The sequence below is a fragment of the Macrobrachium rosenbergii genome, chromosome 44 (genome assembly GCF_040412425.1).
Source record: "Macrobrachium rosenbergii isolate ZJJX-2024 chromosome 44, ASM4041242v1, whole genome shotgun sequence".
In the NCBI taxonomy this organism is placed as follows: domain Eukaryota; kingdom Metazoa; phylum Arthropoda; class Malacostraca; order Decapoda; family Palaemonidae; genus Macrobrachium; species Macrobrachium rosenbergii.
Window position 1 is genome coordinate 15145533 of NC_089784.1, and position 27422 is coordinate 15172954.

General features: G+C 36.9%; 1 protein-coding gene across 1 annotated transcript; it reads left to right on the forward strand.

Annotated features, from left to right (window-relative positions):
* The first annotated feature begins 206 nt into the window (after positions 1 to 206).
* LOC136829225 (clusterin-associated protein 1-like) lies at positions 207 to 23316 on the forward strand. Its single transcript, XM_067087526.1, has 9 exons — positions 207 to 315; positions 1471 to 1667; positions 4952 to 5128; positions 7236 to 7331; positions 9248 to 9465; positions 10609 to 10641; positions 13178 to 13196; positions 15399 to 15633; positions 21944 to 23316. The coding sequence occupies exons 1-9, from the start codon at positions 294 to 296 to the stop codon at positions 22234 to 22236; spliced, it is 1290 nt and encodes a 429-aa protein (XP_066943627.1). The 5' UTR covers positions 207 to 293; the 3' UTR covers positions 22237 to 23316.
* The last annotated feature ends 4106 nt before the right edge of the window (positions 23317 to 27422 follow it).

Sequence of the window (27422 nt, forward strand, 5' to 3'; positions counted from 1 at the left end):
TATATTGATTTTCTCTGAATTAGTTTTTTAGAATATGTCTATACGCATATTTTTCTTATGATTTTCAATATATGGTGAGTAAAAGTCTAAATCGTAATCCAATAGTTTACTGATGAAGAAGAATTATATATTTATGTCACAAAAATAAGAGTAATGTGACAACTTCGGAAAATGTGTTCAGCTCTCGTTGCCATGGCAACAAGTGCTACACAAATACCAGCTGACAGTTCTGCATGTGGCTCCGAAGCACCTGTTTATGAGATCTTCGTCCGTTTACTATATATTTCAGAAGGATGTCGTACAGGGAATTAAGAAGTAAGTAGTGCTATAGTCATCTCTTGCTACGAGTTCTAACGGTAAGTAACGAAACTACCTCGGTAAATTTTATTCAGCCCTTCGCCACCTGAGGTATAAATACATTTTCGGCTGTTTACAGTTACTATATGTATATTGTAATAAAATGTGATCAGGGTCTTTTATAAGCTCTTTTTTCTCAAAATTATTTAGCCTACACCCAGATATCACGTCCAGGAGCGATATTCAGTCAGTTACAAAATGCACAAATTCTTTCCTTGACTCAGCAGTGATCAAGTAAATATGGCAGTAGCTTCAGCTTTAAAAGCTACTTCTTTTTTAAGAATTGTAAACAAACGTTCACTTGCAAACTTTCCATAATACTCAGGCGTTTCCGGTTTCTTTTTATCATGAGCGATTACGCTTAAGGAAGCAAATATGATGAAGAAATTTGCTGGATTGTCATAGGGCTTTGGACCGGGGTATAGCCTTGGTAACGTCAAATTTTTAGAGCAGATTTGCCATCTTGGGTTTATTGTTTCTGAGATCAAAGAGCCTCTGCAGCATTGCATAGTAAACAATATGTTGTTTGCTATAAAGCAGAACTTCCCATTCATCAGCAGAATAATAACTAGTAAAACTGTTAAAGAGTGTAATGTCAACACGTTTTCAGAAAATATCGTGATGTAATTGCATTTACACTCCGTAATGCCCATTTCAAGGTATATGGATTCTGATGTACTGCAATATAGCGTTGATATTGCTTCTCACCTGCGCTTTTGCGTCCATTCAGATTCGTAAAGAGGAACATAGGATATTTTGAAAGTGATGAAATATTAAACATAACTATGTTCCTTTGTTCAAATCTTCGATAAATAACACTCACTCAAATGATTCGTTGTTTAATCTTTCGCAATATCTTTTTTTATGTTCATTCTCTCTCGCTCTCTCACGCACATGCACATACTTTGCCGTGTTGCTACTAGGCATAGCTCTCCTTTAGCCAATCAAAGTGTGATGTGGGGGAAAACTAAAAATAGTGCTCATGCAAAGTTCCACTGAACCAAAATGATGAGTCAGTTTGTCTTTTATCTGCATCTGGCAATTTTATGTTTATTTGTTCCATACGTACCAGTCTACTAATGCAGCTATTTACTTATATTTTTATATTTACAGACTGTGCAGAGATGCTCCGGGCGTTGGGATTCAAACGACTCATCTCTGTAGAGAATTTTCGCTCTCCAAATTTCCCTCTCGTGGCAGAGATTCTGGAATGGTTAGTCAAGAGATTCGACCCAAATGCTGATCTCCCAACGGACGTCGACACTGAGCAGGACAGAGTTATATTCGTTCGTTCCGTTGCTCAGTTTATGGTAAATAAATTACTTTAGGGGGGACAGTTAAAAAGAAAACAAAGACTGTTCGTGTTTCTATACATATGAATGGAGTATAGAGTTTTGCGTTTGGTCACAATCCTTGAGTTAAAAAGTGGTTCGCTGCCAAGGGTCTGGATAAGTAACCCCATAAACTCCAGTTTAGCTAAGACTCACTGGAGATCTCATTGATTCAGTTTCTCTCCTCCTCCTTTAATATACTCACCAAGCGCTCTAAGATTAACAAAAACAGATCCAGTACCTCAAAAAGGTTCAACAATTCTAACTCATAAATAAGGCATACTTTTACCAGCGTACTGAAGTCGATGATGTCTGTACATCCGTAGAAATCAAAGCTCTGAATTCATATTTATATACATAAAGATTTTAAGTATTTCCGGATGTGTTGCCTCCCAAGATAAGTAGATTCTATAGATTTTTATGTCGACTTAGTATCTTTGCGGATAAGAGCAAGCTTAGTAATAAAGCGCCTGTTCCAAAGAGTGGCATATCTGCCGACTACAGTAACTACAGGCCAATCTCTATTCTTCCTGTGCTCTCCAAAGTTGTTGAAAAACTTATTTTTTAAGCCACTATATAAGTATGTGGAATCTAAAGGATTGTTAGCTGATAGTCAATATGCATATAGGAAGCAGATAGGTACCTACGATGCTCGTTTAGACTTGACTTGCCATTTACAAGGGAACCTTGATAAGGGTTTTGAATGCTGAGTAATTCAAATAGATTTTAGTGCTGCTTTCGATTTAGTAAATCACAAGGCAGTTATTTATAAACTTCAGGATACTGAAGTGGGTGGATATGTCTTAGGATTACTTCAAGATTTCCTTACAGGCAGGTAGCAGCGAGTTGCTGTGTGGACGGGATCTTTAGTGAACCAAGACTTATTTTGTCTGGAGTTCCACAGGGTAGTGTTCTTGATTCACCGTTATTTTTAGTGTATACAAGCGATATGGTTGTTGGCCTGGAAAACAAGATTGTTCAGTGTGCCGACGATGCAACACTTGTGGGTGGAGTAGTCTCCGCTTACGTGAAATGAAGCTGCCCTCAGCCTCAATCGGGACTTGGTCAGGATTAGTGAATGGTGTAATCGGTGAGGTATGAGGCTGAACTCCAGTAAAATAAAAACACTGTTGATTAGCAGATCTCGTACAGATTTCCCACCCCATCCTCCTGTTCAGGTGGATGGAACTTTGCTGAATGAGTCTGAAGCTGTAACTATTCTAGATGTAACTTTTGATTCACAACTAACTTTCGAGAAACGTGTAATGAAACTTTCAGCAAATGTCGCACGAAAGTTAGGTATCGTTCGTCCAGTGCAACCTGTTTTAGGTCGTTTGTACTTCCTTTACTAGATTACTGTTCTCCGGCGTGGATGTCTGCTTCTGCCAGAGATTTATTTCATTTAGACAGAGTGGCTCGTGGTGGTAGGTTTCTGTTTCCTAACAGTAGCAGTTATGACTTGAACCATCGGCGGGCGGTCTCTTGTTTGTCACTTTTTCATAAGTTGTATTTCAACATAGATCTTCCACATTTACAATTGATCCCTGATCCCCTTTATCTGCTGAGAGCAACCAGATTTGCTGAACAGCAGCACCAATATGCAGTAAATGTGCCTCGCTGTCGAACTTCTCAGTTCCAGAGGTCCTTTATTCCTCACACAGTTGGACTGTGGAACAGTCTCCCAGAGGTTGTCGTGCAATTAGAACGTCAGAGGTTCAAGCGAAGATGCAATGCATTACTGCCCCAGTACTATCTTCCTTGCATTTTGATACATTCATATCTGTTTGTTAATTAATTTTTTTTAAGTGGGATCTCTTCTTTATGTATTTCCCTTTACCTTCCTCTTACTTCTTCTTAATAAACACCATATTCTTTGGAAGCTTGAATTTCAAGTCAATGGCCCCTGTGGGCTTGTTCCATAAGAATATGTTTCATCTTCTGAATAATAATAATAATAATAATAATAATAATAATAATAATAATAATAATAATAATAATAATAATAATAATAATAATAATAATAATAATAATGTGAAGGTGGGGACACATGTGAGCCTGCTACAGTTAGATCTCTCAGAGAGGCGTTAAAAATGAAAAAGAAAGTAAAAAATTTCACCCTTAATTAAAAAATAATAATAAAGAATAAATTTTGTAGATTCTACCTTTAAACTATTTTCCTTTGATTACATTTAGAATGAAGATGCATCAGTTTTATTTTGCTTTGCCATATCTTTATATTTTCTCTACATTGCCTCATAGTTAATTTGGTGTATCCCCTGTCCCATTTTACGGTCGGTGGATCGAATCCAGCTGGTGACGAACCACCTATCCATCATAATTCCTTTTCGGTATTATTTCCAGGGTAGAGCGGACATTGGTAGCTTAATGTATGCGAATAAAAAAAATATCACGATGATGTGATAAAAGTTTATGTATATACATGTATATCTATCTATCTATCTATCTATCTATCTATCTATCTATCTATCTATCTATCTATATATATATATATATATATATATATATATATATATATATATATATATATATATATATATTAAAATATATATTAATTAAAAAGCGTAACCGAATCGTATAATAAAACTTAACCAACTTATATCAGTTTCAAACAACGGAACAGAGACTTAGTCAGATCCTACATACACTGCGCTTTTTAATTTCAAGATGAGCGCAGCCTCCGAATCTAGAGGTCATGTCATTCCGTCAATTTTGCCACCCGGTCACCCAAGCACTAAGACAGTTGTCATTCTCCTCCTCATTCATTCCTCTAAGTTTTGTCTACCGATTGCGAGTTGGGGTTAATTTCTAACTCTGTACAGTATCTAAAAACTGATGAGTATCTGTGCTGTTCTTCACTAATCTGCTCTTGGTTGACGCAAGAAGAAGAATTTATTTTTAGGAATTATCCTCACTTCTTCCTAATGACCACCTTGTTTTGGAAGCTGGAATTTCAAGTCGATGGTCTCTGTGGGCTTGCTCCATATGAATAGGGTTCATCTTCTGAATAATAATAATAATAATAATAATAATAATAATAATAATAATAATAATAATAATAATAATAATAATAATAATAATAATAATATCCTTCACATTCTTTTCCAAAGAAAATCTACGAAGCATATCTTCCTAGAATAGTCAAATGCCTTTCTTATATATTGTCAAAATTACTTGAACCTCACGAAGTAAATTTATTTGTTCGTCTATTTTTTGCACTGTGATCCTCTTCCCTTCCGTTTCAGGCCTCCAAGGCTCACGTTCGCCTGAACACAAAGAAGCTGTACCAGAGCGACGGTTACGCGGTGCAAGAGATCCTCAAGGCTCTCACGCTCTTGTATTCCGCCATACAGAACAACGCGGAGGGAAATGTGGTGGAAGACCAGGCGCGTCCAGCGATCCATTTCGACGTCTCCAATAAGGTCATTATTTCCCTCAGAAATGTTGAGGTTTTCGTTTCGTAGACTAAATGGACACACACACACACACACACACACACACACACACACACACACATATATATATATATATATATATATATATATATATATATATATATATATATATATATGTGTGTGTGTGTGTGTGTGTATATATATATGTATGTATGCATGTATGCATGAATGTACATACGTTACATATATACAAATTAATAAATATATATATATATATATATATATATATATATATATATATATATATATATATATATATATATATATATATATATCGTAGTGATTAAATATTCTTCCAGAACTGATTGCAGGAGGATACGTTCCCAGGTGTAACTCTGTTGAGCTAGTTAGACCAATATCTTTATCTCCCTGTTGTCCAGTTAATCACTAGACAACAGATATATACGGGTTAAAAGACTATTGACAACAGATTTGCCTTCACCGCAACCTAATATAGAGGAGATTATGCATCTCAGAAGTAATCCTATCCCAAAAATACTGCATAATTTGATTAACAAGAAAGTCTCGACAAAACCCGTCGAAGATAATCTTTTCTGCAATAAAACTTTATTAAGATAATGTCCGGCAAGGTGTTACGATCGCGCACTGCTGATAAATACGAATCGCAAAGGAATTTGTCTTTGGCGTGTTGATTATCCATTTCCAACATGCTGGAATTCGATGTAATAATATACCAAATGTTTTCCTTCCTCTTTCTGCCAAGAAAACGAATGGGGAAATGGAAATGTCGTACGTTTCAAAAGGAACCTCCAAAATTTTACAAACAGGCTTAGCTAGGTCACCTTCAGTAAAAAATTTATTACATCTTAATCCTTAACTTTATTTGTCAATAGATGCAAAGGAATTCATTCCACATCCCAAGATAATGAACTGGGACACTGGGCATGTACGTAGCCATTCAACAGAACTAAGGTTCTTCTTTTTCTTCTTCTTCTTCTTCTTCTTCCTTCCCACCGTATAAAAACTGCAGCCAGGTGAATTATGGTGGTTACCGTGCGTGCTGTCGCCCACTGCCCATATGCACTATAACTCATCCATTTTATTTTCACATCTCTTTGATTAAGGGCAAAGCTATGGAAAATAATTCTACCCTATAACTTCCCTTGACAATTTCCAAGATGACTTCGAGGAAAATTATAGACTGTCTGGCTCACTTCCTCCCATTAACCGGGGGAAGGATGAGGTCGGCCCATGTAATTTACTGGCACTGTGACATTCAACTGCAGGTCTCTCGGACTATCATCATCTTCCGTTTTTGTTTCGTAGAATTTGCTAAGTGTAAGAACCACATTCCTCTCTTTTGTTTCTTGACAGGTTGCTAAGAGCAACAGCTGTATCACTGCCGTTCGCTCCTTTACACGTTACTAGGTGCAACCGCTACAGTCCCTTCTGTTTTGTTTTGCTGTTTTTTTTTATTTTTGTTCTTTAAAATCTTCTAGACGCAACCGACTCCCTTCCTGTCTCTTGGTCAGTTGAAGTTTTCTAGAGCGTAAGACCGATAATTTTTGTCTTTATTTATTGTAGTTGTTAGATTTGTGTCATTAAAAATTTCATGGTACCTGTCCGCTTTTCTTTAGAGGTTACGTGAAGAAAAAGTCCCATTAATTCTTATTTGTTTTGTTTCTTGAGAAGTCCCATCCTGCATTTGTTTCGTAGGAAAGAGCTAAGTGCGAAAGTCCCAGACTTTTCTCTGTCTCTTTAGGAGTTACCAAATGCAAAAGTTCATCAGTCCTACCTTCTGACTTTTATTTTTTCCGACAAGATATTGGGTATCCGTTTATTTAGAAATCAGTTGCTATTTTGTTTTCTAAGAGTTTGCTGGAAAATGCCTTTTTTTTGTATTTGTCCCCAAGAAGCTGATGGATGTTAAAAGTTACAGTCATGGTTGCATTTCTGCTCATAAGTTGCTAGGTGGAAAAACCACCTTCAAAATTTATAGTTCAAGCGAGATCGTCTGACCCTGTTATTTAATCTACTATTTATATATGTTGGTATGTAAGAAGTTGCGACGCCAGAGACTAATTCTCTCAACTGTATGCAAATGGTATTTCAGATCACGGAGCTCAAACACATCAGGTCTTTAGCCTCAGAAATCACGAGTCGGGGTGCGACCTTATATGATCTTATACGACGAGAAATTGATCTAAGGGTAAGTACGAATTGCCTCGATCGTTTCTGCCTTGTAATTCAAGTGGATGTGCATGTCAGAAGAAAGAGAAAATTCAATTGAGAGAAAAACGTCAGTATGCTTGTGTTTGCTATATATATATATATATATATATATATATATATATATATATATATATATATATATATATATATATATATATATATATAGAGAGAGAGAGAGAGAGAGAGAGAGAGAGAGAGAGAGAGAGAAAGAGAGAGAGATCCTCTTAATCCACAAGGCCATAAGCGTTAAGTTGCTGGTGGTGGACTTATCGCATTAGGAAGCAATGTTTACTTTCCGCTGTAATATGGAAAATATAATGTCGGCTATAGCACTGTAACGATTTCTCCTCTTAACATACTGACAGTAAAATCTTCCATTCTCTCTCTCTCTCTCTCTCTCTCTCTCTCTCTCTCTCTCTCTTACTGGCTTACTAAGTAGGGACAAGGCCCTGGCACAAGGCTGCTCCACAGCGTTTCATGGCTGACAGATGGAAAAATAACAGCAGGAACAGGGCACGGATTTTGTAGCACTTTTGGGAAATTTTGGCCTCAAAAATACCATCTGTGGTTCCTGTAGGATATGAGTTGTTTAAAAAAAATGTCCTGACAGTGCATTTGCATGCAAATGAAAGTCGACTGCCTTGAAATCTGTGATCAAATACTTGTTTTAACTCGTCCAGAGTTATATGAAACGTCACAGGTGCTGCTTAATAGAGTAAAAAAGTCAGAATTTGGTTTAACGTTTTGTCAGCTTTGATCTTAAATGATAAAAGAAACTGAAGATTTGCTATCCTGTTATGCATAAAGTATATCTTCGATGATAACTCTCCTTTACCATTAGGATACATGGGTGGTTAAAATGAGCTACCTAACAATTTCAAATTCAGTTGCATAAAGAAATGACAGAATTTTAGTTGAAAACCTAATCTACTTTAGTTGCCTCTTCTTTTTGATATCTAAAAATAAACTGGCATTCTATAATCTTTCGCTATGCCATCTTTTCAGTGATCTTGAAGAAAGTAGCCAGCCGATATTTCATTGCTCGTAGGCAAATTAGCTATGACTATTATATTGAATGAGACTTTTTATTATTTTCAGTGAACTTGAAGATTTTCACTGCTGTTATTATATTTCATTATATATATAATTTATATATATATATATTATATATTGAATGAGACTTTTATTATTTATATAAATTTTTGACTGATTTTCATTTGTATATATATAAATATATATAAATATATATATATATATATATATATATATATATATATATATATATATATATATATATATATATATATATATATATATATATATATATAAAACCTATTCGAGGTCAAATTTGAAATGAAACAAATTCTCACTTATTCTTTCATCCTGCATTAACTTTCAGTGAGACTGATATTAGTTCTTGGTTTGAATTAGGAACTGTTATATGGGAACTCCTATGATTTAGATTCTATTTCTTTCGATTTTACGGTTAAGAAAACCTACATCCCCGGTATGTAATTATCTTTAAAAAGATGATTAAAAGTTTCATGGAAGAACATGGCAGGATTATTTAGTCATTCTGTATATGAGCGTAATGGAGAGCCAAGATCCATAGACAATTGCCCTGAAAAACATACTTTCGTGAAGGGAACGTAAGCTGTCAAAAAAGAGCAGAATTTGAAAAAGTCGTCATAAATATATCATACGCACTGGGTAGTAAAACGAACGTAAAAACAATGTTTATATCATTGCAAAAGATGTCATGAGTGTGGCATGAGTGATGACGGTCAGGTTGCGTCACGAGAAGTCGACTGAGTGAGTGAGCATAAGCAAAGATATGTTAAACATGTTTACAAAATCCCACCCAAAAATCTTTCCCTTTTGCACCAAAAACAGTCCATCCGTTCTCACGTCATTAGTCGTCAGTTAGAGCTGACAGAGGTAGAGGGTGGAATGAAAGCAGCTATTCATGCCACTGAAGATGAGGTGAAGAAGACACAGCAATCGATAGAGAATGTGGGTTCTGACGAGAGCAACCTCGAAGCTAAGATAGAGAAGAAGAAAACAGGACTGGAGAGGGCCCAGAAGAGATTGGTAACACTCAAGAAAGTCAGGTAAGAAGTAAGGTTCTTCCACTATACAGAACCTGGTGGATAGATTTTGAAAGAATGGGTGAGAGGCATAGTTGTTACACCGTATAAAGGAAAAGGTGACAGGCGGATAAAATTTTATATAATCAATAATATTAAGTAGTCTAGGGGATGACTAGACTAAGATTTTGATTGAGAGAAAATATTGGGAGAACTGTGTGGGTTTGGGCAACGAAGTGTGTGTGTGTGTGTGTGTGTGTGTATGGGGATCAGATGTATGTAATGTAGATAGAGTAGAAATGGTATGATACAGACAGAAGATGAGTTTTTGGAAGTGACTGAAACTTTTAAAGATGGAAGTGAAGCATGTGTTAGATTGTGTAGATAGGTGAGTGGCTGGTTTGATGCAAAAGTAGATCTGAGACAAAAGTGTCTTATATCTCCATGGTTGTATAATATCTCCAAAGAGGGGTGAGAGGACGAAGGAAGAACAGATGAAGGTACAGAGTTGTGGGATAAGAAGATGGCTCATGAGTGGAAAGTGGAATAGTTAATATTTGCAGATGATACAGCATTGATTGGGGATAGTGAAGAGAAACTGCAGACTCTAGTAAAAGTTTTAAAATGTTTACAAGTTGAGACTGAATATAATGAAAATAGGGTTATGCGGATAAACAGAAACCAGGAAGAAACAGTAATGAAAGTTAATGTGGATGGTGGGAGAACAGGGACGGCTGATTGCTTAGGCATTTGCCAGTAAATGTAATGGGTAATGGTAAGATGAAAGATGTAGTCACAGAATAGGTAAGCAGGAAGGTATATATATGTATGCAAAAGACGGGTTGTTTATATATATAAGGTAATTATGTATGAATGGAACATTGAACCATCTTTCCTGAACGGATGTGAAATTTGTATTTTGAATGCCAGTGAAAAGATTGAGGTGGAAGCTGTTGACAAACTGTTGTGTAGTAACAAAATTTTACAAAAAAATGAATTTTGAGAAATGTGGAGTTATAAATGTAAAGAGGTTAAATAGATGAAATATAAGATAAGCATCTTTTTATGTACATATATTTAATTATTACACAAATCTTAACAAGATATAATATATATATATATATATATATATATATATATAATTTGTTAATATATTGATCTATATAGACCAGCGTTCATGGACATAAATTTAAAACGACCGTATCTGAAGACAAACTGTAGCAAAATTTTAAGAAGTTCATATTTTTCGTCTGGAGAATATTATAAATTTACAGCCCTAAATCGAGCATGAGGACACTGATCGAGCGTCTTTTGCATACACGATCCTTAATTCGTTCGTAATTCTTAACAAGACTGATTAAAGAAATACCAAACTGGGGACTTCTTTATGCGTTTGTAACAATTGATCTGGCAGACCAGCGTTCAAACTGGACGAATGACTGATTATGCGTTCGAAAACGACTTGAAGAAACAATACGAAAACTGTTCGATTGAAGATTATGCATTTGTCGTACCTGGGGATTGACTGGACGACTTCGACAAGATCGAGCATTGAAGATGATCGTTCGTAAATTGGGTATTGACTGATTATGCGTTCGTAAATTGGGGATTGACTGATTATGCGTTCGTAAATTGGGGATTGACTGATTATGCGTTCGTAAATTGGGGATTGACTGATTATGGGTTCGTAAACTGGGGATTGACTGATTATGCGTTCGTAAACTGGGGATTGACTGATTATTTTTTATTATTATTATTATTATTATTATTATTATTTCAGTAGATGAAACCTATTCACATTGAACAAGCACGCAGGGGCCATTGACTTGAAATTCAAGCTTCCAAAGAATTTTGGTTTCAACCTCCCACCGCAGACCCCACACTGCAGCAGTAACTGATCATGATACAGAGCCAGTGATTTTTCATCACCCTGGGGTAGATGCGAACCCACGACATCAGAATGGCATGCCACGACACTAACCACTATACCAGCGAACCAGCTGTGGGTTATCTGGCGTCACACTACCAGGGTCATTGACACCAGGAGTTACCTTCTGTGGTTATTTAGATAATAATCCTGTATGCATTTGTGAAGCCAAGCTTCATATTGGACAAAGCATTGTTTTATTGGTTTTGTTGAAAATAGCACTAATTTCTATAAATTTCTCTGAATCATATATTTCAGAATGTTAAGAACTGAACCTATAGTTCATTCTGTTTTCATGTTAAAAGGAAACTGCCAGTTAAAATGGACACACAATAATAAGTTTTTGTGTTCCTCAGTCTCCTAACCTGTACGCACGCGCTCATATAATAGCAAATACTCGTACCTTGAATGAGAACGGACTAGTAGTAGGAACCACGAAACTTGCATAACCCTCAAGATAAAGTTCTAAGGAAGCGAAAAAAAAACTCTGAGATCTCGCCAGTAAAATGGTTATGGTCTCGAAGAGTTATGCTATTATGGCCCATACTGACCCTTTTTTGTTTTAACAGTACCGATTTGGTAGGCAAGCTTGATTTGAAATGAGAAATTTTCTAGCGGGTAAGATCTTTTATAGTTTTACCGGCTAATGAAGAATTAGAGGAACTTTTTCTGGTGATAGAAATTAATTTCTCGTCATAATGTGGTTCGGATCCCACAATAAGCTGTAGATCCCGTTGCTAGGTAACCAGTTGGTTCTTAGCCACGTAAAATGAATCTAATCCTTCCGGCCAGCCTTAGGAGAGCTGTTAATCAGCTCAGTGGTCTGGTTAAACTAAGATATACCTAACTTCTACTTAGAAACCGACACGTGTCTTGAGGTGAAAAAAATCATGATCAAGTTTACTTCTGTGAATATTCTTATTATTATTATTATTATTATTATTATTATTTTATTATTATTATTATTATTTATTTTTTTTGTCTATCTCAGTCATCTTATTCGACTGAGTGGTATTTATAGTGTGGGGTTCCGGGTTGCATCCTGCCTCCTTAGGAGTCCATCACTTTTCTCACTGTCTGCGCTGTTTCTAATAACACGCTCTTCTGTATGAGTCCTGGGGCTACTTCGGCATCTAGTTTTTCCAGATTCCTTCTCAGGGATCTTGGGATCGCGTCTAGAGTTCTCGTGATTATGGGTACAATTCCACTGGCATATCCCATACTCTTCTTATTTCTATTTTCAGGTCTTGATTATTATTATTATTATTATTATTATTATTATTATTATTATTATTATTATTATTATATTGCCAGTGTGCACATGCCTTCAAAAATAGCGGCTAAATTTAAACAACTGAAAAAAGTGCGATAGAATTTCTCTAATCAGCATAAAATGAAACGCAAATGAATATCCTAATTCAAAACTTAATTCTGCAAAGCCTCTTCATAGAGATAAATCACGAAGCGCCTTGTTGGTCACTGAGAGACAGTCCTGAAGGTCGGAACAAGGCGCTCTTATTAGGCTCACTCTTCTTTAGGTTCCAGTGGTCCTGTTAGTGAAATGGCCGGAAAAAATTATTGTGGATACACATCACGTTGTATATTGTCAGTGACAACTATTATACGCACGACTAAGCTGCATCCTTAAAAGGATGAATCAAGGACGATGAGCTCCTGCAACTTCACAGCTTGCTCATGCAACCACACTGAAATTTCATTAACAGTGTATCAAACTTCTTATTGTTACAGCTACCTCTGTCATGTCTAAGCACTTATGCTTATTTATATTACGTTTTCTCTTTGCTCTAGAACGTCAGCCATATGTCAAGTGAGGCTCAAATATAGTTTCTTCTTTTATGGTTACGTAATGTAATATATTATTTTTTTTTCTTAACTTTCTTTGGGAACCAAGAGTTACTATTAATTTAAGCTTTTAAATCTTGATTCAGACACCAATTATCGTAATGACAGTCATACTGAACCTTAATAAAATACACTGAAAAGTGATAAAACAACACGTTTTATCGGGATACCGGGAATGGTACATACATACATAAATACATACATATGTGTGTGTGTGTATGTACCATTCCCGGTATCTCGGTGGGCCTTTCCGCCACTGACTAAAGGAAGTGGTTACGCTGCCCTGCTCTAATTTGATTCTAAAAGGTAACAAAAGGAACGAGTTTCGGATGAATATCAAATTTACATACCTGTGTTTTTGCTTCCATCGCCCAATTTCTAATTGCTGTTGCAGCTTTTTTTTTTATCCTTCATTTGATTGTTTGTTTACTTTTGTTTCCTCTTTTTACGCGCCACTTCCTCTTCTTCTTAAAATCCTTTCCCTTTTCCCTGTGTCTTATTTACGCAGGTGGGAAAATCACCCCAAACCATTTGGGTAATGACAGGGACGGAGGGTGGGGTTGGGGGGTTACACTTATCTGTATTCCCACGTCCGCCTCATTATGGAGCTCCTGCCTTCAGATTATGTTATAAATGGAATATATTCTTCACGCGCCAGTTCCAAACAACCCAGATGCTGCTGGACGTGAGAAAAGGCTTCGTAATGCAGCCGTCTTTCGTGTTTATGAACCGCTTAAGCGACATTTATTGTGCAATTTCGTATGAAAAATGTGATTTTTGCACTTGGAAACTGGCTGTTACTAATTATAATCTTTTTTCTTCATACACTTGAGGGAAATAATTTATTCTAAACGCTTCCAGGTGTCTCGAGTGATTTACTAACCCTGATGTGTACGGGTTTCTTTAAACGGTTTTGGGGAAAACCTTGGCGCGCTCAGTTATGATCACATTATTGTAATGAAGGGGATTTCGTATTACTTTCGTTGCTGATGTTGTTTTTGTTCTCCATTAAGTTATCACTGTTGTTGTTCGTATTGTTAATGCCGTTGTATAAAAAAAGGAAATGAATTAGTTTTTTCAGATTGTTGGTATGCCTAGTAACGAAGCTTACCCATGCAGAACAAAGATTTAATACTCTTTCAAACATGGGCTTCAGATTTTTGCCTTTGGTTCTCATCTTACTGATATGATTCCTTACGGCACATGTTAAAATTTATCCCAGATTATTTGAGGAGTACTTGGCGAATCTGAAATCAGAGGATAAAGAAGTGGTCTTGACTATAATTGCAAATGGATAAAAGTATACATTTTTGACATATATTGCCTAAAATTTAGCATTGGTTTCTGAAGAGAAACAGGAATCACTCAAGTACGGCTTAAATCTTCATTTACTGTGTCACTGACCAGGGTATCTTACATCATCACATACATCTTAAGCTTTGCACACTTAAAGCTTATCTTATATTTTTCAGGCTTGGGGCAATTTTGCCTTCAGAAGTGTCAAAAGGTACCTCTCCTTTTTTCTCTATTTGAAGGAATAGCAGGGCATTAATAGCCGTAACGTTAATTTTCTAAGAGCTGAAATTTTATTTGAAATCCATGCACAAGCACACAAACTCAGGCCAGAGCAGGTCAGTCAGTGTAGATAATCAATACTCCTTGAACAATTGTTGCTGCCCCAGAAGTACCAGCAGCTTTGTACATTCACAGGGTAAAGAAAAACCTAATTAAAACGTGTGGACTCTCTACAGAAGATATATATATACATCCTTAATGGTGATGGCGATTAGTTACCTGAGAAAACAGCAATCATTCCACTGGTTCCATAAGATAATGAGGATTTAAAGCTTCTGTTGTGTAAGAAGTTTGATATCGAACGGCAATTAAAACAAAAGAATTGCAAAATCCATTCTTTTAGCTTTAATGCAATGAAATTAATGTCATCTTCACGGTGTTTCATGAGGTGAACTTCATTAAATGCCTGGGAAAGTACTATGTATACACATATTCATAAGGTAAATGAATATATAGTGGTTACAGTCACCTATTTTTGGCATTGCAATAGGAAACGAATGAAAAAAATCGCCTCTTCAAGGGGGATTAGAACCCATGCTGATTACAGAAGACCGAGGTGAATAATTTTTGATTGATTGAATAACATAAACAGACGTCACAACAACCGAGGTCATCAAATATTCTGTTCCCTTTCCAGACGGCCACGAGAAAGCTGCTCGAGAAACTACGGACCGAAGAGAACCGTCTTGGCGGGGCTGCCGATGACTCCGAGGACGAGGATGAAGACGATGACGATGACGAGGACGATGATGAAGATGAGGACGAGCTCCTGAAGGACATGGCGAAAGAAAACATGCTGGACGCGCAGCCCAAGAAGAGCGGGAAAGGTAAGATAAAGACTCAAATCAATCGGAAGTGTTGTAAGGTGAATAATCCACAGTAGCTGGAACTGAACAAATTACTGGAGAGGAGTAAGCTCCTCCTCCTCCTCCTCCTCCCTCCTCCTCCTCCTCCTCCTCCTCCTCCTCTTCTTCCTCCTCCTCCTCTGCTGGAGAGTGGTAGAGCTTGATTGAAAGAAACCATGCTGGACGTCACAAAAGAGATTAAATGGAATCTCACTGGCCAGACTGAAATTGTTACGAAATTGAATATCATCTGACTAAAAAGATTAGAATACTTTTAAAAGTTATCCAGAATCAGACTACAAAAGACTGAACTGGGCAATAAAATGGAATAGTATCAGACTGACGTTAAAATCACAAAAACTCCATTGATGCATGTCTTGTGAAAGGTTAATGGAAATATCCGTAGCCAAAGATAATGATTAAGATGCGTTTTATTATAGGTTTTCTTGTTTTCCGGACAGAATAATGCCAATGTACTTTTGTCTATTTTCTAGATAGAATTATATTAGAACAATAATTGAATTAAATCAATTATTTGTCACCTATTCAGCCTTTCAGTGATCAAGTTTTAACAAAATTAACAGTAAAAATTAAGATGAGCATCAGTTATTGATGTCACTCTGTTAAATGCTAGGTTAGGTGACTGATTTTCTTTCATTTCACTAAAAGTGCTCATATTTTGCTCCTTTCTCTAAACTTTGATACTTTACCTCTCTTATGGATTTTAGTTTCCATTGAAAAACTAATGATTCAATGCTAGACTAATACTTTAACACTGATATTTTATATTCATATTTAATATTTATATTGCAAGGCAAGAGTTTCATGATGTAGGAAAATACTGAAAGATGGAAATATATCTTGATTCAGAATACGAGGTAGGAAGTCTGACCACGATAAATCAGAACAGGAAAGTGACAATGTTTCTGTCGCAATGTTCTTCACTGATGACTTTTGAGAAGCGACAAAACGGCAGTTCTGAATGGATGGACTGCCGAGAAAAGATTCAGAATGATTCTCATTAACTCTGGTTTTTTTTTTTTTTTTTTGGCTGAGTTCTAACTGAGGGTTGCGTCAGGTGACTAATTTTTTTAATCTTTCACTTACAAACGCTATTGAACGTCGTTTATGCTTCTCTGTTCCAATGTTTCATTGCTCATTGAAATTTGATTTTCTTTCTTTTTTCTTCCACTTACAGAAGAGCCCCGTGAGCCTGAAGGTAATTCGTGTTTGCTTATGTTGTAAAACTGGTTTTTCCTATAAACTGTTCATCGAGATATAGCAAAATGTTCACTTTGCTTTGTTGATTACACGTGTTTTTTTGTTTTTTTATTTTTTTTTCTTAAGGATGGAAATAATTACTGTCTGTGTTTCTGCCGCCCCACTCACCCCGTCGAGCAAATAAAAAAAAAAAAAACTAAAAATAACTATTTCTGTGTTCGTGTTCTGCCTAAGAACGCTTTTGCATTTGTGTGGATTAGCAGATGTTTTTGCATTTGTCCAGACACCTTTGAAAATAAGCTGACACATGAGTGTTGTACGTGCATGTGATTTTGTATGATTCGTGCCTTCACTAACATTAGTCTGTCGAAAGGACACAGTAACGTGAAAGCAGTTGCCCGTTTACGTTATTCCTAACTGGCCGGTTCCTGCTACTAGCACGAATCGGCAATCATTCATCTAAGCAACGCTTTTATTACCCTCGCCGGATGTATAACTCACCTCAAGAGGAAGAAGAATGAGAAGTAGAAAAGATAATCGAACCCAGATGCCTCCTCTCGTTTTGACGCCTTTCGCTCTGGCGTTAATTTTGCAAAACGATCATGATAAAGAAAAGAACGATGCTTTCTGTAGCTTGAATATTCGATTCATACAGCGATTCTACTTATTGACTGATACCTAATGGCCCTCGTTTCTTTATCGATCCACATTCCTCTTAAACTGATACCTAGCGGCCCTCTTTTCTTTATCGATCCATATTGCTCTTAAACTGAACAGGAAGTTCAGTCGCTCGTTCTTTCAACTTGTAGTTTAAACGGCAGGTAAATGCCGAGTAAATTCCTCCCTTAGTCCGTAATTTCATGTGATTGAGTACTGGTGGACGGATGGATGTTGTAAACAACAATATGTATGCACTGTTTGAAAGCACGCAACGTTGTCGCATTTCTTCAACATGGTTTTCGTATTTTAGTTTATTCCTTTTCTTCTTCTTCTTTTTTGAATAATGGTTGTTACTGTTACTGATGTTCACGCATTTCAGTGGTGTCTAGTACTTTCTGCACTTCATAAAGGTATTTGCAGTAAATGTATGATTTCCGATGGTAATTTCTTTTTCTTCATTGTCCTCTTTCTACCTTCTTTTACATCTAGACAAGGTAAAACTTAAATGTACGTTTGAATGAATTCTGTAAACAAGAGAAGGATAAAAAAGCGATGTATTTTCTTTTGGCATACTCATGTTTATATATGTATATGTATGTGTGTATTTATAGTCCTAAACATGCACGTATTCACCAGGACAAGACGTGATATTAATCCCGGGTTTGTCAAGATGAAGCAGTCTTCGGGCAGACATAATCCATTGATCCAAAGATAAACCGTTTACATTTAGTTGATAATTTGGATCCTCTGCAAAGTTTGACCAGCCTACCCTCGGCCCATGATTAAAATTCCACGAACATTTCATGAACTCTTTTGATCTTATCAGTTTACACTCAGTTAAAACAAAACTATTATATAAATTTACAGATGTCCACCTTGATTGCTGGAGCCATATATGTAAGATAAGTTAGAGAAGGAGGAGGATTTCCCACCTACTTAGGTAAAGGACATAGGAAAACAGGGGACTGTTATGCAGAATGCAGATGCTAGGGACCCCGTTCCATATTTGGTCAAAGCCTGAGTTTACAAAGATAAAGAATATAATCGCATTATGTAAGTAGAGAATCTTGAGACTGTAAATGCTTGGCATGGCAACAAATAAATAAATTTTACTGTTAGAGCATAAAAGGGTTAGTCGTGTTGAAACTGCAACTTTAGAAATCAGGAAAATAGGTGGATATCTCAAAGCAGGTGGACAATACGAGGAAGGGCAAGGGTCCTATCAACATCATCCCAAAATTCGACGAAGTAAGCGAATTAATCCCGATAATAATACCTCTGAGAATTAAGAAAGTATGAAGAACGAAAAGAAACAAGTAAGACTGAATTGACCAAATGACACAGAGGAGAAAGATAAAATTCAGGTAATCACAAGTTAGAGGATGATTTAAAGGATAAATGAAGCAGCTTGGGGGGAAGAGTAATGACAGTGTTGCCATCGGGAGAACGAAAAATTCTTGGCCTGCCAATCAGACAGGGCAATGACAGATGAAAGCGAAATCTGGATACACCCTGGATTAAACGTTTATGGAACGAAGGTCAGATACTTGAGGAGGAACTGGATTTAGTGTTAGATAACTTTGGAGAGGTCACTGAAAATGAAAAGAAGTAATGAAAGTGGAGAGAAAGAGGCAGTAGAGATAAGCAACACAAGAGAAAAGTGTCAGTTGCAGTCTAATGATAAGCAAAGACTAGTATAGAAGAAGTGATCGAAGTGAATGCGTAAGTTGAAAAAGTTTCAAACTAAAATGTACAAAGGAATAAAAAAAAAAAAAGTCTTTTCTTTACGAAAATTTTAAACTCCAGGGTTTATTACTGCAACTGACATGGATATCATAGATATGGAAAAACTTTCAAACATTGTATCGGTGAAAATAGTAAACAAAACAAAAAACAAGATGGGTGGAACTCCACAAACAGGAAGGCTTCCAAATTGCGACTCGGTAAAAGGGTGACTGATGTAGACTCGCGTACTTGATTACAGTAGCAATCTTGACAGGCGTAATTCTCCACAGTCGAAGTGTTGTTTCCTCTTAAGGCAACTATCGGGAATGGGATCTTAGCAATGAACCTTGTATGTACTCTCAGACCTTCCAGGCATATGACTTTATTTATTTAATAGATAGGTACTGTTTTTAGATAGATACGTAGATAGCTCAATGAATAGAGTAAACGAGTGGATATCGGGAGTATCTTGTTAAAATATATGTATCTTCAGAGAGAGAGAGAGAGAGAGAGAGAGAGAGAGAGAGAGAGAGGCGTCTGAGTTTGGGGAGGGGGGACAGAAATTCACGAGTTCATTTCAGACATTCAATAAATGTTCGCCAAGGAAAACATGTCATTATGGGGAAATGAATTTGTAAACTGCTGTCGGATGTGGGGAAAGAATCTGTCTGCACGCGCACCAGACCCATTACGATTACCTTTGCACAGTCTTTAATTCCTTAAGATGTTTATTTATTCGGTTAAATTCCTTCACGGAGTGGTGTTCTTGTACTTGTTGATATATAACAAACCTTTGTATTCACAGCGGAGTTGTTGATCTTGTTACTCGATGATTTTCTTATATGCTGGTCTCGTTGTTAATTATTCTTCTTATTTGTTTTCCTCATTATGTTTTTATATTGTTAATTGCCGATTTTTTTGTTTGTTGGTCTTATTCTTTTTGTTGGTCATATTCTTTTTTACGTGTTTTTATTGACCTTATTATTTGTCGATTATGATTTTTATGTATTAAGTTTTTTCACTCTGTTATTATGTTGATATTGTAATATGCAAAATTTGTTATCCGTTCAACTTGTTATTTCTTGCTCATTGTATTCATGGATGTTGTTATCAGCTGATTAGTTGTTGGTCTCGTTATTTATTGATTTGTTTTATTTTGCGTTCTATTAATTATTTTTAACTTATTATAAGCTGCTTTGGTTAATAATTAACCTTATATGTGTTGATTTTGATATACGCAGCCGTAGTAATGCTTATGTCTTTTCTGGGTGTTTCCACGTACTGAAATACACTTGCATATTCAGGCAAAAGTTATTACACTGGTTTCAAAGCTCATGAATAAAGTTTAACACTTTTATTACCATTCTTGCAGCCAATAGATTACAAGTTTTTTTTTCTATGATTCCTAATTGGCATTGTCTGCATTTTCAAAATGTTTAGGAGTATGATGCATAACAGAACGTGATCGAAAGTTATTATAAAGGCTTTTGATAAATGCACCATTCTTGGGTTTGAAAAACAGTCTTTGTCAAATTAATCAATTTGTTTGATTATTTAATAATTCTTGTAGCACTGTTCTCTCATTACGCCTTAAATCATTTGTAAAAAGGTTTCTAGCCTCCATTTTCCATTAAATTATTCTTACGTATTTTAATTTCTTTTGAATTCTTTGTTTTTCTTTGAGTCTGTTTTACCTTCTTCCAGGATGTTCTTCTGTTTCTTTGAGTCTGTTTTACCACCCAGGATGTGTGTGTGTGTGTGTTTGCTTGTCTATCCTTCACTGCATACTTGTGTCTTTCAATCTATCTCTCTTCCTTAGGTTTCTGTCTATTTCTCCATCTGTCCTTCTACCCAAGATGTTTTTAACCCTAGCATTCAACTTAAGAGGCAGGCCTTCTTTATCCTTATGTCGTTCAACCTCCATCAGCGTCTCTTTGTCCAGGAATTCTTTTATCTAAACTGTGTCTCTTCCATCCTTGTACCTAAGCTGTCAGTGCTTCTGTCAATCTATTCTAATAGCTTCCATCCTTCTACCTAAGCTGTTAGTGTTTCTTTCAATCTATTCTAATAGCTTCCATCCTTCTACCTAAGCTGTTAGTGCTTCTATCAATCTATTCTAATAGCTTCCATCCTTCTACCTACGCTGTTAGTGCTTCTATCAATCTTCTAATAGCTTCCATCCTTCTACCTAAGCTGTTAGTGCTTCTATCAATCTATTCTAATAGCTTCCATCCTTCTACCTAAGCTGTTAGTGCTTCTATCAATCTATTCTAATAGCTTCCATCCTTCTGCCTAAGCTGTCCGTGCTTCTATCAATCTATTCTAATAGGTAAAATGTCTCTCTCCTTACGTATGACTTTCCATAATTTATAAATGTCTGTCTTCTTATGCAGACAATCGACGTCTCTATCCTGTCCAAGAGATTTGTTTTTTCTACCCATCCTTCTACCTAAAATTTCTGTTAGCCATCAGTCTCTTTGCCTAAAATGTCCGTGTCTCTATCCTCGTGCTTAAAGTATCCGAGTCTGTCCATCTTTCATTCTATCTAAAAGTAATTTGCCTCAGTCTGATCATCTACCTGTAATGTCTGCGCCTCTAACATTCTACATAGGAAGTAAGGATGTCTTCATCCGTCCCTCTGTATTATGAGGTGCTTGTGTACTCATCCATCAATGCGCTTTTACAGGTGGCAGACGTGTCTTCGGCAACATGGTCGGCGACTTGGACTCGGAGTCCCTGGACACGGACACCGACCTCCACCTCGGAGGCGACGGGGACACAGACCTGGATGGCTCGGACACAGAGTTCGGAGGGCAGCCAGGTGGCGGCGTCGGCGGGGCAGGGCCGCGAGTGGGGCCAGCTGGTGCCCCTGCAGTCGTCGGAGGAGGGAACGTCATCTTGAACGGAGGGGCGAAGATGAAAGGGCCAAGGATGAGGCCTCCCGCCGGGCCTCCGCCAGATAACGATGATGATTTCTAAGGGGTCGGGTTATTGGCGAAGGGGTTGTTGTTGTAGATTAAGCTGGCCTTATGCCAGCGTAGGTTCTTGGTCGCAGAGCCGGTAATTGGGGAAGGTGGAAAATACGTATGAGTCAAATGCCCAGGGAATTCAATCATGATGAGATGTTTAATAGAATGCTATTATTTGGACAATGGGATACTAAGGAAATAAAAATGAAAAGAATGGACTGGAAAATAAAGAGTAAAATAGAATGGTAAAGATAAAAAGAGAAAGTAAATAATAAAAGAAAAGGGTACGATAAAAATGCAAATATTTTCAGATACATTCAGCCAGGAGCCACAGCCACAAATCACAATAAGAAGCTCAGGGAAGAATACAGATTGTTCGAAGCATTCCAAAGTAAGAATATAAAAAAAAACAGGAGAATATTTTCTCACATAGGAGGCATGATCATTTGCAATGGATTTGAAGGAGTTCTGGACGAGTTTGCAGGATGGGAAATTGTCAATGAACGCGTGAATAACAATGCAATTTTTTCAACTTGAGTTTATTGAGATAGCTCATGTCTTATAGGGGTCTGTGAAATTATTTACGTAAAGGCATTCAGGTAAGATTTTTTTTTTTTTGGTTAGGAACATGTATGATTACTAACAAGATTTACTGGACATTGCGATTTATAAGACCTTTCACGTGCTGCATTTATTTAGTCTTTTTAGTGCAGATAAGAAAACTATTTTAGACCAACGTTTACCGTATATAAATACTCACAAGTACATATAACACAAATACACACACGTATATTTTTGTTTCCGTTTGTAATGACCACTATCTTGTTTGGTATATTGCCATTATTGCCTTCATCATAGTGCCTATTTTATCAGTACGTGTGAAATTTAAATCACCATAGTTAACTCATAATCATCACAATCATCATTATCATCACCATAAAAAATGATTGACTGTCACTGTCACATCACCTGTCACATAGTCATTATCTTGTTGGCAGCCTGATAAAGGCTAATTCACTATGCTGCCTTACACAGATTTGTTATGTTTATTCTTTGTGTATCTTTATATTCAAATAAATGTGACAGCCCATTCTGGCATTTCAAAGTCATCCTGTCTCTTCATTCTCGTGGCAGGCCGAGATCGATCCAGGGTGGGTGAAGCGATTTAGGAAGAAATAAAACAAGTGAAAAATGCTTTAACCACGGCCCGGTGGTTGTCTGTCCTACATCGCTGCCAGACGCACGATTAAGGCTAACTTTAACCTTAAATAAAATAAAAAATACTGAGGCTAGAGGGCTGCAATCTGGTATGTTTGATGATTGGAGGATGGAAGATCAACATACCAATTTGCAGCCCTCTAGCCTCAGTAGTTTTTAAGATCTGAGGGCGAACAGAAAAAGTTAAAACGGCCAGAGAAAGCCTGCACGTAAGTCTTCTTTTGCATAATTCTAAAAAAAACCATAAATGACCAAATGTGTTCTCGGTAGGGCGTTGAGAAGTGTTGCATGTTTATGTTTATGCCACTCGTTATCTGTCATTCAGGAGTTCATTAAATTCTTGGTGTCTAAAATCTAACATTTTTTTTTTTTTACCGAAGTCTTGCTTTTCATTCATAGATTATTGTTCTCACTTAAAATCTGATTTCAGACCAATGATACGATTGTTATTATCATAGAGGATGTGGGAAACGCTTTTCTTAATTTTCTCCAGTTGCCAATTTTGTTTATTTTTCTAGAGATCTTGAGTGTTCAGTCATTTCCCTTTCATCAAAACCTCCGTTCATGCTCGGGTATCTATAATTTTCTATAGGTCTCTTCCTTTCGGCAAGCATACCTTTTCCGAGATCTAAATTCCTCTAAAGCATATTATTGTTCCTTCGTCATTATGGCTTGACAAGTTTTAACCGATTTTGATCATATTAAATGGATATTTTATCGTTGGAGTTCGCCCCCACAGACAGGCACCATGAAGGCAGGCCGAGTGAATTTGATATGCCTGCAAACCGCATCTGGATCAACATTCTGGTTCTTGAGCTTACCTGACACCTCGAATAGTTATCCAATAATTACTCTAAACTTGGGTTATTTTCTCGCTGTCTGTTACTGCATACACATGTGTAACAGTGTTGCAAAATAAGCTTGAAATGTAATTTTTGTTGTTGCTAGATGCAATCAGCAAGTCTTATACTCTCTCTGTAGCTTTGCAGTTTGCTTCCCATGTGATGCATGAATTTCTTGCTCTGTTTCAATGTAACCCAAAATAGCAAGATTTCAGTAGATCCCCTTTCACTTCAGGCTGTAAATCTGCTTTAGTTGGCACTTTACGCATTCATTTCATTTGTTTATTTAGAAATATAACAAGCAGGTTCCCATGAAACAACAATGGAAACTAAATCTTTAATGTTAATAAAATCTTTCGGAGAGCTGATTAAAAAAAATAGGACAGAGATAAACACACACAGACTTTCAATTTTATTTTTATAAAACATATAAAATCATCTTATAATAAAGAAGAGAATCAGGCAGAGGTCCTAGAAAATGAGACTTGATACAAGTACAAATGTCAAAATTACTTACAAAATGATCACTTACATAATTCCTTACGACTATATTTACATTGCAAACCACATATATTGTTCCGGAGTTTTCCCAATGCCAACGCGTTACGCAATAATGCTCAATAATGCTCTTCGCAATGAGTTTATTCGTATAATAAACGCCATTAATTTTCATATTTTATTCCGGAAGTCAGCTGCATTGGAGGAGAGGTGAATTTGGAAAAAGATCCCAGTGCGCACAACTGAAATGGATAACATTCTCCAATCTCATAACATCAAAACATTCGGTGACACCTCGCGGAAAAAAAATTGTAAAAAAGCGTCATTGTCAAATAAACAGAATTCAACAGTGAGTCAAAGATGGATATAACTGACAGATAATGTTTTCACCATTATCAATAAGTAGCGACTACATGGAAGCCACCTAGTAGGACGTTAAGGGTAATGACTTAAGTATCATATAGGAAATTAGTCTCGAAAGATCACTTTATATTCATAGAAACGAAGTGTTCTTTTCCGTAAGGTACACAGTAAAGCCACTTACTTCTAAACTAATGTTAGACGGAGCATTTTCAGCAAATATCTATATGCCGTGCTGAACCGCTACCGTTGCTTTGGTATAATTTAATTTCGCTTATCCCGTCAGAGATATTGTCCATTTGATATAGTTATCAAGTGCATGCTACTTGTTTCAAATCTATATGCCGAGGAAACCTTACAATGCATGAAATTATGCACCTTGAGGGGAAAAAGCCCCCTACCATCAGGCACATATCGCCAGCCCTTGCCTCATTATTCCCAGCTCAGCATGCAGGAGACTTTAAGATCACAACAATACCCAGTAAAGGCAAAAAGGTAGAAGTGAGCTGAGGGTCCAGTGAATCGAAGACATGACAGGTCATAAAGGAAGCGACTAAAGTAAAAGAAGAGTATAGAGGCAGGCCCCTTTCCATACTCTGGTTGTGCTTTCCCTTCTAAGAATAAAATAGTATTTGAACTATTCAACAAGAATATGTCTGGGCGACACGAGTCTCAATATCTATATTTTTTTCCCGGCCACCGCACAAACCACCTCTGGATGAGTTGGGACAGTCACCAACATTATCCTTCTTGGCTGATTCCTATTCAGTAAAGGTATTTCCGGTTCAGGTGTTCGCGTGGTTCCTATATCTAGATTGGGTCCCGTTAGGGAGTAGTGCCGCCATTGCACCTTAAGTGGGGCACTGTAGGCAATACTGAAGAGTGTTTGCAGCGTCCCTTCGGCCCCTAGCTTCGCCCATTTTTAAGCCTTCTATGCCTCCATTCTAGCTCCCTTCCTTCAATCTTGCTGTCCAGCCTCTCTCACTATTACTTAGGGCAATTGAGGGATTTTCTCTCAGTTCCACCTTTAGATCCTAGTACTTCATTTTGCTATCCAACCACTCCAACTCCCTCTTTTCACTATCTGAAGCACTGAAAGTGCCCCAGTGTTTGGCTTGACGGCCTAACATTCATAAATCATAAATCAAATAATTTCCTGCTCCTGGGAAAGTATTCAGGGCATGAGGTCTTCACCAATCACCTTTCCTCTGTAGTTGCTGTTATTATTAGATTCAGATGACCTTGCGCCAATGTGGGCTCGGCGTCGTAGAATCACCCCTTAATAAGCTTGCCGAAAGGGAAAGAGAGAGGGTTTTATTCGTAAGGTCCCCGGTGGTGCGTTTCTGTAAAGCTAAAAGATGGTTCCTGGTTCCAGGGGTACTACCTTCGAAGAGATTTGATACTGATATCGGTCTAGTTGGTTTTCTGCTCTCACATTTCTAACAAACATTCAATATTCCATCCCGCGGTTAGATGATAGTTGTTTCTTCGTTTGTCTTAATTGCGAGTACTGGTCTGCTACTAAGTACCTTGATATTTTCTTGAAACACTTTTTTTTTTAGTTAAAATTTGCTGGAGCCGGTTTAAGTTCCTTGTTCATAGATCTTCAGTTATTACATTAAGAGAAGCCCTGTACATACAGATGATGAATAAATAAAACGTTTATAAACTCAATGAGAAGAGTCTAAGAAAGGGTTAACTAATGTACAAGCCATATTGATTAAATATAAGCAAAGGAATCACCAATTTAGACGGTGTGATATCGGAGGATTTTTGCCCTGTACGATTTTAGGAAAACCGCAGATGATTATTCTAAAAAGTTACGGTTATATATAAGGACATTACTTAATTACAGCAATGGGTTCATTCATGCGGATGTCTCCAGCGTCTCGAAAAATATTACGGCGAAAATATAACGTAAAAATAGATTTATAAAATCATGTAAACTTTCTGAGCCAACGAGGGCAAAAATCTAAGCACTGTAAGAGGAAGTTTAACATGGCAGGAAATTCTCAAAGAAACCACAAATAAAAAAATAGCGGAGTGACCTGCAAACTAACTGAGCTCTCCAAACCAGCTGGAGAACACAGCTATTCTACATTATCATTATTCTTTATCCCATCATAGAAGGTGGGAAGTGGGGACACTATGACTCAGCGCTAAAAAGCTCCTGTGTGTGATTATCCACACAACATGGCTGAGGCGACCAGTGGTTCTAGCAGCCTTAAAGCTACGCAGTAACAAAGATCGACTAATCTATAAGATATGTGGGTCTTTT

Coding starts and splice junctions, on each gene's coding strand:
- LOC136829225 (XM_067087526.1), top strand. CDS start 294: ATGTCGTACAGGGAATTAAGAA. Junction 316..1,470: donor GTCGTACAGGGAATTAAGAA/GTAAGTAGTGCT, acceptor TTATATTTACAG/ACTGTGCAGAGATGCTCCGG. Junction 5,129..7,235: donor ATTTCGACGTCTCCAATAAG/GTCATTATTTCC, acceptor ATGGTATTTCAG/ATCACGGAGCTCAAACACAT.